At 40.1% G+C, this 11,028-nt stretch overlaps 1 protein-coding gene across 1 annotated transcript; it reads right to left on the reverse strand.

Moving 5' to 3' along the window:
- Positions 1–3,603: 3,603 nt before the first annotated feature.
- On the reverse strand, positions 3,604–9,155 carry LOC119721762 (calcium-activated chloride channel regulator family member 3-like). The gene is made up of 2 exons (XM_038191723.1): positions 8,497–9,155; positions 3,604–3,924 (listed from the first exon to the last, which is right to left on the reverse strand). The coding sequence occupies exons 1-2, from the start codon at positions 8,727–8,729 to the stop codon at positions 3,633–3,635; spliced, it is 525 nt and encodes a 174-aa protein (XP_038047651.1). The 5' UTR covers positions 8,730–9,155; the 3' UTR covers positions 3,604–3,632.
- Positions 9,156–11,028: the final 1,873 nt, after the last annotated feature.

Here is an 11,028-nt window from a genome sequence, read left to right on the forward strand (position 1 = left end):
TGTAACGTGCACTGTAACGTGCTCAATTATCCGCCGAATCCACCCGGAGAAGCTAGCACGCCGGAGAAGTGAGACCGTGTCACCGGACGTTGTACGGAAGTTGTAGACTGCATGTAAAGCACAGTGGTATGGTAGAATGGAAGCCAAGATTTCTAGCTAGTTCTACAGGCTGTCTAAAAAAGGATACCCATTTTTAAATGAAGTTGTCGGAAATGTACTGAATAATTCAGAAAGAAAGAGGCTATTATAGAAAAAAAAACACCGGATGTCCTCTACCCAATGATATTAAGTTCATTACGTCATATTCATGGACGTCTGAGCATTTACATTTAATAATGGGTATCTTTTTTTTTAGACATCCTGTGTAACTAAAATATAGTGGTTCATCTTCACTGTTAGTTAAAAGTGCACAATGGAACACGCACCGATATTTTTTTTTTCAATAACTTCCGTCACCATGAAACGAGATTTTCAGACACATTTTCTATTTTTGGAAAGCATTTTTCCTGACTTTGAGACTAAGCTACAGTGAACTACAAATAAGCAGTTGTTATGAAAAAAAAAGAAGAAGAAGAAGAAAAAGAAAGAAGCATTACAGTTTACAAAAAAATAAAATTATTAAAAAGTGATGGCAACATTTAATTAATCAGTCGATGCATGCATAATAAAGCCAGTATACATTACGGGCAACTGTGCATGTGTGTATAAGGATGTGACGCTTTCACTACAGGATAGATACAGCAGTATACGGGATAAATACAATGCGGGATTAATACAGCTTTATGTAAGGGTAAATAAATGCTACGGGATAAATACAGCAATTTCTTTTAGCTATGTCATAAAAATAGCTAATAGATTTTTGACAAACCAGATTTTGAGAAACTAGAGCATTCACTGTAAAACATAACGCAGTCCAAAGCTGTAAGAATTTGGTGCATACTTCGGCGCAAGAACCGTCCTCTAATTTCGTTGGTACCCCACATTGTTTTTGTGTACACATAGGCCGAACGGTGAATTATTGTTCACATCAAAGGTAAATAAAAAACATCATGAGTGCGCCCGCGAAGTTGGACCCATCAGTAATTCACACTAAAGCCGTGTTCGCTCCGGGACTTTTTTTTTTTTTATAAAACTAACGGAGACGGTTGTCAACTTCACGGAGACTGTTGTCAACTTAACCAAATTATGACCCGTGCGGACAGCGGGCTACAGAAATCTACTTATCAACACATTGCTCAGCAAAACTGCGTTACTAGTCGAACTAGCTGTTGGTCCATGTACATGTATATTACTTAATGTATTATAGAGCTGCCCAGGTCTAACATATTTGATACTATTAAAATTTGCCACTTTTAACTTTGTTTAACTTTTATACTTGACGTGAAATTATGTCTCCCCATCCGTTCTTTGCCTACTCCTTTGCCTAAATCCATGTTGTCAACCGCGGCTCTATGGTCATCTTGATGGTAACTCCTCCCCGGCCGTTGTTTGGCAGAGCAGGGTCCCAGTTGGGATGGTGCCGGCGGCTAGTCTAGAGGCTAGACGTTATTATTGTTTGTGCGCGATAGCCCGCCGCGCCGCCGCGATAACCGGCCGCCGCGCGAGGGCGCTATCACGACCAACCAATATCGCCCACTAACCTGTCAGAACAACGTCTAGAGCACTTGCTAAAATCTCCCCCTGAAAAATGGGGGAAATAAGTGGGCATGCGCGACTTCTGCAGGCAATTGCGGTCCATTTTCAGTCCCACACATACTACACACGACAAAAGAGCTGACCAGTGAAACTGCACAAAAGTCTTGCTGCACCTTTTTAACCTACTGGAAGAAATTTGAGAGTTTGCTTCGGAACTGCTTATGAATTTTTCAAATTGCGCGCTACATATATTAGGCCAAACAGTTGCGCGCGCATTACACAACCAATAGCAAGTGCTTTAGGGGTGCAGACCAGTAAATCGGTCCGAAATTGCCTGCGCCGGCCAAATCACGATTTGAATGCCCTCAAAATCTTCGGTATTTGAGCATGCTGTGGGCCATGAACTTGAGGGTTTGTAAAAAATATGGGTGGAAACCGTGCACAGGACTGGGAGCTTGCAGTTCTGTGTAATTTTGATGTAATTTGGACCCTAAAAGCGCTCTACTTTGCAATGGAGTGTAGGCATCGTTTTTCAAAATGGCGATGGGCTTCAGGACTATTTTCAGGGTTGATCATCTTCAGATGGAAATTTCTCCTAAAAGTCATCAGTTGATCCCCCAAAAATTGAAAAGAAAATGAAAGATGATGAAATAAGCTTTAATTTGATGTGTGTCTCGAACACCTTGGAGAGTTGTGAGTATTTTTCCCGAATTTTTGAAGTGGGAGCATTTACCATTGGGGTCTATGGAAGTTTATTTACTGGTCTGCTACCCTAGACGTTGTTCTGACAGGCTCGTGGGCGATATTGGTTGGTCGTGATAACGCCCTCGCGCGGCGGCCGGTTATCGGACGTATAAATGACAAAGTTGACGGAGTCATTCAATATCCATTTCTTTTTACTTTGTCACACTTGAAAGATGAAAGACAACTTTTTAAAAAGTTAAAAGAAATAGAAAGAGAAGAAGAAAAACAGCAAAAAATATCTTCAATTTTAAAGGACTTATATTTGTTCAGTTAGAGTCTTGCCTTCTTTTTTTAATCGTAGACACCTTTATTTACTCGCGACCGACAATCGTGTGCAGCTCAACAAACTTTCATTGGATACCAATAATGACCTTCACGTTGGAAGCCATTGCAACGAACTGTCATGTTCAAGAACACAAGAAGAACTATATCCCGGCTGGGTTCAACCTCAGACCCTATACATCGCCACATTCTTAACTTGGTGACAACTTGACCCAAAACGACTTATAGCCATTTCAATTGAGCTGTCCATTGAGTTTAGGGACTGTCACGTCGGATATGTTGCAAGATTAGCTACTCATACTTTTATTTCCTAAATAACGTGCAAATGTGTGACGGTCGTAGCAAACTGACCGGAACGTCGACTGAACACCTCTGGTTCTTCTTTGTAGAACCACTCCCTTTTAATATAGATTTTTCTACTCTTCAACCTTTTCCAAATGCGTAGGCCTATACCGGTCTACTCTCCACCATAACGCTTCAAATCGCACTTTATGTAAAATGTGTCAAAAAAGGACTATCCAGTGAGCAACTACCCAAATATCGAAGTAAATTTAACAAAGGTTTTTTTTTTAAGATGAAGGGGAAAAATATCGTAATTATGATAAGGCCACAAAAAAAGTCTCCAGTTTCTGGTATGCGCGCGCGTCGCCGTAGCCATGCGCGTCGGCAAAATGAAAAAGTTTTTTTTTCAATGTAAGATGATGTCTCAAAACCGCCAAACTCACTGGTTTGACTAGAATCCTGCTGCTGCACAATTTTAACGTGTTTTTAGATTGGGCTATGGTCGATAATAAGCTTTATGTGGCCTCTCTGGACTCCCATATATTTGCACTAAGTTTAGTCGGGCACCATTTGCAGTCATCAGCCGACATTTGAAGCAAAACAATCAGGTAAAAAAAAAAAAAAGCCGCGTCGCCGCACCACTTTTTGGGCAAGCTCCATACCAGAAACCGGAGACTTTTTTTTTTGGCCTAAGAACCTCCCCCCACCTTGTCATAAGGTCCATAGGGGTTTGCAATACTCTGCGATAGTATGTATTCCGGAGTTAGATGAATGAATTGCCCGGGTTCTCCGCATGGTGTTGCCTTGTTCGTGTACGGTGTTGATCTGTTCGTGTACGGAAGGTTTGTCTTATTCGCTCCCGAGAAGTCGACGAGGACGTCACTTTGGTCGAAGCGCTGCCAAGTAACGATGGAATACTCTGCCGAGTCTTCCCAACTCTCCGGAACCAGGATGTGAATGTCTTTAAAGTAGGCACGCTTCCTGAAAGGAACCATCAAATAGATGGAGTTTGCTAATATTCTTCCCCTTGTTTAATACCACGATATTAGTCCGTAACAAGCTAAGTATCATTTCAAGTTTTTACCTAGACTCTCGACGCAGTACTTAAATGACAAAAGCCTTCAATTCATTTTCTAACAACACCTTAGTAGACAAAATCATCCCTCTCTTGTTAATGTTATCAAACGGTAATGAACCTCACAGTCAGCAGACTATAAGTATACATTTTTACTAGAGTTCAGACAAGAGAAGAATCCACACATCTGGAGGATCTATCACATTTTCGGCAATATATACATTTAAGATTACTCTTTAAATTGAAGTTCCATTGTCTGGTTCCCATTCCACTGCTGCAAAGGCAAAAAGAATTCGAAGAACAATATTTCCACCGCAAAATTGTAAAACCTTGTACGGGATCAAAATAAGGATAAGCGCATTAAAATAAACATAAACAAGTGGCCCTCACATCATAAAGTGAACGTGCGCAGCAATCGTCAATCAGGAGTGAATGTTTTCCTTTTGGGGACTGGGTGTTAAGAAATTATCATACAGGCCTAAATCAGCTTGAAGTTTATTGGAAAATCTACCTACTTTTTTTCAGTGGATGTTTAGGTCACAACCTTATCAATGAATAGCAAAGTTCAGCTCATCGTACAGAAACCACTTCCCGCCTACCGCAATTTGATTAGTACCTCCGAGCTCGCATACTCCACGCATGTTTATCTCTACAGGCATCGTACAGGAAATAAATTGAAAAACTGCCGGATTTTATTTTATATCAACATGACACAAAAGACAGGACGCTTTTGGAAGGTAAATAAGCAATGTCTATTCCGATCGGGAAACGTGATACATGTTATCCAGAAAGAGGGGGCCAGTTTTGTGAATTGACTCATAAATTTTCATGAAAGATTTCGATAGTTTCAAAATTTCGATTGGATGGTTTCCAACGCAGTTTGCATAACATCATTTACATTGTCTCAGTCTGTTCGAACATACACCATGCTGACCCCGGCCCTTTGATTTTCTTCAAAATGACAGCATGACAGAAGGAATCATTTTACAGGGAGTTTAGTGTCATTACTATCCAGCGGCAGCGGAACGCAGTTCAAACTGGGGGACATCACCAAAAAGGGGCACTTCCTCAGAAAAAAGGGCACCTTCAGTCGGTGTGAAAAAGGAGACAATTGTGAAATTATTTTCTTTCATATTGCAGGGAATACATGATACCCGGAACAACATAACATTGATATACCCTTTTAAAAATGTTTGAGTTAAAAATTATTTAAAAAAAATCTTAATTCCCTTACTCAAAAATTACAGTGTCTATTCCTGCAATAGTCTCAATATAGTTGATTGTTCTCAAATAAGGTAAGTTTTCACTTGAGAGAGCCCTTCGGCCTCCGGCACATGCCCAGCAGTAACCTCTCTGGGTCCGCCCTTGAATTTGACTAGTTAGGCATATGCAAAGGGACCATTTGTTTTTAGAGGGGCTGTTGCTTCGATGGCCAGTATGACCATTTTATTCGTGTGAAGGCACTATTCTTTTTTACCGGTCAATTTTCCATCGTGAGAGGAGCACAGTGTTAATGTTGAGAGCGGGGCACTATTGTGCTTTCGAGGGGCAGTTTTCCATCTCGAGAGGAGCACAATCTGGTGAATGCACATTGGGTATTTGTGTTATTGAGCCTGCACTTTCGCACAAGAGAGAACATTTTTAAGCGCGATCATATTGCTTTCATGTGTGCGTTTGAGGGGGAGTTTTATTTTCATCTCGAGGGGGCACATTATGACCACGAGAGGGGCACTTTTGTTGGCCTGGGAAAATGGGGGGGGGGGGGGGGGAGTGCCCCCCAGCCCCCCCGGTTCCGCCGCCCCCTGTTACTATCTTTAAACCAAGTAAGCTTTTTGACAATAATTTGGTCGATTACTTGTCAATTTGGATAGCTGCAAATGGTCTACTGTACCTTTAAGTATAGAGCATGAAAGAGCGCGCACAAATTTGGCCTTGTATTCTGAACCTGAGGTCTGTTGTGCAATAGAAAACGGGCATGTCCCTGTATTTTCTCCGCAAACAGAACAACACATTACGTGATCCCTCAAACATTATCTATATGTTTTTTTAGTCTGTCGTCCGTTTTTGTGATCCACAATTCTATATCACTTTTGTTTTTTCGACATTGAGCAATGTTTTTTTTTAACCTTGTGAGACAAATTTGGAATACATGAATCTCTTTTCTTGCCTTAATTTAAACAAAGAAGAAGGTTTAATGTGTCCAATTTGACAGAGGACAAGGAAATGGCTACAGAATGCCTGATAAGGAAATATGTAAAATGTAGTGTCGAAGTGATTAAAGGAAACAACATGTTGCACAATCGCTTTTAACATAATGTATAAAACACTAAAATTTCCAGAAGAAAAACAATAAAGAGGAAACGTACGTTTCCCTGAAGTGTTAGGCCACCAGGTACTATACAACTATATATAAGGGAACTGTTTCAGCGCGGTACCAACACACTGACACAATACGGTAATTATGCATACGATGCGTGTGCGGTGGTATGGTGCGTCTGCTGTCTGCAGCTTCCAATTTCACGACTTTTAATACGCAATTGACCTTTTCACTATAATAAATGATAATTTATGCATGTGTGGACCTTGAGGCAAGAAGGTAAAGCGGTCCATTGAAAATGTTCAATGGTACAAACATTCTAGTCATTATTTCTAAATTGTTCAAAGATTTGTCGTTTTTTCCTTCTTCAGAGAAGCCTCTAAAATCGTCAAAGGTAATACCATGCAGCCTAAGTCTTTTTTTGTATGCACAAAATAAAGACTTAATAAATTGCTTTCCTCCCGTGCGCAATGAGGCCGAAGGAAATTAGCAGGCCACTTTTCCGCTAGAGTGAATAAAAAATACCTGTGTGATTGGGGGTACCAACCACCAAATTGCCGTGCAACAAAAACATTATTACATATAACGATTTTAGAGGCTTTTCTCACAAAAAAGCAAACCCCTTGTACATTTTCAATGGACCGCTTTCGCATAAAATTATTGCCTCAAGACCATTTATGCGCATGCACACATATAATTATAATTATTAAAACTGTCTGTGGCGTAGGGCCTAAGTCCACTTACGCCACAATTCATTGGGCGAGTTCCGCAACATTTTACGCTACACAACATTTCAGCTATATAGTGTAAGCATGATCAGACATTCACGTATAGAGCCACCGTGCGAATTAACGTCTATCGTGTAAATTGTATGCGACCCCGCGCTCCAGCCAATCGAATTAGTCTTAACAAACTGTGGCGTCATTCGATCAAAAAAATGTGGACAAAGCTGTTGATTGGTCAATTTGCATGCATGGATTTTGTAATACGGCAATGGGTTACGGAATACCCGATAAAAGGCGCTCACTAGATGGTCAAAATCTCGAGGTCAAGACGCAGTCTTGTTTTTCTAATCTGCTCGCATAATTTATCATAGACAGTGGCGTAAATCCGTGCCGGTGAGTGGGGTGGGGTGGGGGGGGGGGGGAATGGGGGATGACCAAAACCCAAAAATACCCGGCCGTAAAGATTCGAAGGGGGGGGGGGCGGGCTGGACACCCATTACACAAATGGGGCGCTTTTCAGGATATAGATGAATATCAATATGTATAATCGCGCATTTCAAAAGCTTTTGTACTTTGTTTCTCGGAGTCCACTTTTCAGTGCTTTTGAACAAATTTTGGTTGTTGGGATCTTCGAAAAATACCTCGAAATTCGCATTTTTTCTCATCACGAAAGATTGAGGAGGGGGAGGAATGATTAAATAGCCCATCCCGCCTGGTCAAAAAGTGTGTGTGTCTGGCCCCCCCCCCCGGAATTTACGCCCCTGATCATAGACTCTTGCTGTGCATAGACTACATAATTATGGGAATTTCACAAAGTTTCATATATTATATTTTATCAAAAAAACTACTTGGGTTAAAGATCGTACTGATTCTAAATAGCTCGTCAGGTTTGCTGTCTTTTTGAAATTTTTTTTCAAGAAATGTAGTTGATTTCCAATGATCAGTCACTGAACGATTTGGGGGATAATTAGTGCTATTAACGAAATCGTGTTTTGTGATCAAAAGGTGGTGCGTGGTTTTTCAGTTTCTCGTAAGGAGTACACTGAGCTTCAACGGGTAACATTCTTGTTTGGAGTTCAATTGAGTGGTTTTATTACTAGAAACATAGCGAACAAAATGCATGAAAAGCAAACGTGGTTTCATTATGGGTATACATATATCTTCAAAGTCGTGAACATTCCGAAGTTTCATTGTGACGATAAATTTTACCTAAGCCAATTTTTTTTTATAAATTACTGGAAGTCGGCCATTGTGGGGGCAGAGGGACACTCAAGATAATAATGGGCTACAAATAAATGTGTAATTGGACAAAAACAAAAGAAAAAAAATAACGAAAGAGAGATTTGATAAGTAGTCAGAAAAGATATTTTTCTTGAAGACTAATTCTTAAAATCTTTGCGGAAAAAAAGGTTTCCTTGCTCAATGCTTCAACTTACTTGGTAGCTTGAAACAGGAATTTGGAAGCTTCGGTGAAGACAAACATTATGCGGTCTAGCAGAGCTGGATTGTTGGGAACCCTGTCACTGATGCCGATCAGCAGATTCACGTAGCCCCCGTCCACAAGCTCCAGCGAAGCTCGACTGTCCCTCTGCGCCGAGACCAGGCCGCGAAAGCCCCCCGACACCCAGAGGACCGTCACGGCCAAGGCAACTGCGACTCCTCGTAACATGTCACTTGACGATTCGTGACGTCTGCAAGTTTCGTCCACAAAATAATCTGTTTTGTGCTGTCTCGTCAACAGTTTTAAGTCAGACCATTAACATCTATGAGTTGTAGCCGTGTTTTATCGTTTGCCTGATTGGGCTTTTCGCGGCTTTTAATTGGAGAGGGTAGCCTACTTGTGGTTCTCGTCACCAGGGTAAACTTGCTATGCGTGTGGCACCTGCTCTCACGTCCAAGTTCTCGTGCTTCGCGTTTGAAGTTCGTAGTTGAGGTTTTACGAATCACAGCCAACGGCTGCCTCCAAGCACACGGTATTCTCGACTGCTCTCCGGAGGAGATGGTGAACTTGTTTCCAATTGAGAGCGTATACAGCTTGATTTGTGGCCAACCGAGTACCTTTCCCTGCACACTTTTAACGTGAAATGATATTTTGCCCTACCAAACGATTCGCTGAATTCGTTCACACAATGAGCGAAATCGCATCGCGCACATAATCATGACCGGATGACATCATACTTTCGAAAATCAAAAATAGACCTATTAAACTTTCCCCGTTCAATGGAACCGGATATGTGGTAACAGCCTTAATATAGCCTGCCTACCAAAAGACGATCAACTCAAGCCACAAAAGGACTTTCTCCAGAGTTGACAGAACAATGTGTGAACATTTGTGTTGTTTAGGAATGAAAACAAAATAAGAAACTTACAATGGAAAATAGAAATACTGAAAAGTGATATTAACAGTTATAAGTAATCAATTTATGCAAGCATCATATAGCCAGCCTGAATACCTGCGCATTGTGTGTATAAAGATGTGACGTTTTTGCTACGGGATACAAATACAGGGTCGTGCAAAAAGAAGGAAACGCACTTTTGACTGGAAGTTTAACCAACTTATTTAACTTATTTGAACTTTTCTTTTATAATGTAGTGAAGTATGGCTCTTCTACCATACATGTTGGAAAATTTGCAAGAAGAGTGTGAGTTTGCTAATTTGAATGCAAGTCACCAAAATCACTGTTGTCCACATGTAAATCAAGGGGGGCTCCGGAGCTCAGTCAAGCAGATGGAATAAAACCGTCCGTGGGCAAACAGGTTTGGCACGTGAAATTTTTAAACTACCATATCTCAGAGACAAAATATGCATTTTCAATCATTGTTTTCATCACTGATGTTTAAATATCAATATTTTAATACTATTAAATTTCTTTTGAAATATGCTCAACAGGTGAAAATTGTTGTCAAAAGAGTGGGTTTCCTTCTTTTTGCAACATATATGATGTATTTATTCATTCATTCATTCATTCATTCAAAATGGTTTATTGAATCAATCATGAATCGCAACTAAGGGATGAATTGAACATGATTAACAGTATTTGGAAGAAATAAAAAAGTAATTGAAATATTAGAAGTACCAAATGAAACTGACAAAAAATACCCAAAATACTCTTAGTATACCCTAAGTCTGTTGGAAAAATGACAACTACCAAAATACACTTTTTTCAGCTATAGCAAAATTAGCTTAGCATAGTTGATTAAGCAAACCAGTGGGATTTTGGGAAATTAGAGCATTCACTGCATGTTAAACATTATGTACTCATAGCTTTGACATTTCGGTACTTTTGGGCCTACTTGTTTTTGTACGCATAACGCAGCTGTTCTTAAGCCCATACATAATTCACTCCCTAGAGACATTTTATGTAAAATCCTTTAAATACTCATTGATACTCAACTCTATTGACTTTCAAGTTTTCTTTTAACACCAGAGGGTGAATAATCACAGCTGTATCGTGATCCAGAACAACAATAGAACAACAATTCTATGAATTCTTGTCTCATTTTTCCTTGTTAAGCAGGAAAATGAACGGTTCTTATGACAGGGCTCACACACAGATACAAGGTAATTCTGCTTTAATATTGTATATTACACTCAGAGTTCCTGTAATGAGTTCCTGCTTATTGTACCAAATAACGAATCATAATTCTGTTTAAATAGACAATCCTGCAGTATCAGATGTTTTCCAAATAATGCCCGAGAACCACCACAGGAAAGAGATTGCTTTCCCAAAAATATGGCAAATACCATGAAAAGCACATCATGAAATAAAAATCAATGAAACAATTGCACAAAGTAGGTTATAGGGCTCAATACAAATATCAGTGCCCAAGTTGACTTGATAAACAAATTGACTTGCAATTATGCTATACCGAAAGCCCAATAGAATCTTTTTTTCAACACAGGCAATAATGGTTTGTCTGCTCAGCCTTCACCCAAACATGTGTAATAAGACGCGAAAAACACCAAA

Source organism: Patiria miniata, unplaced genomic scaffold (assembly GCF_015706575.1).
Source record: "Patiria miniata isolate m_02_andy unplaced genomic scaffold, ASM1570657v1 HiC_scaffold_14, whole genome shotgun sequence".
In the NCBI taxonomy this organism is placed as follows: Eukaryota; Metazoa; Echinodermata; class Asteroidea; order Valvatida; family Asterinidae; genus Patiria; species Patiria miniata.

Coding starts and splice junctions, on each gene's coding strand:
- LOC119721762 (XM_038191723.1), bottom strand. CDS start 8,729: ATGTTACGAGGAGTCGCAGTTGCCTTGGCCGTGACGGTCCTCTGGGTG. Junction 3,925..8,496: donor TTCCTGTTTCAAGCTACCAA/GTAAGTTGAAGC, acceptor GGTTCCTTTCAG/GAAGCGTGCCTACTTTAAAG.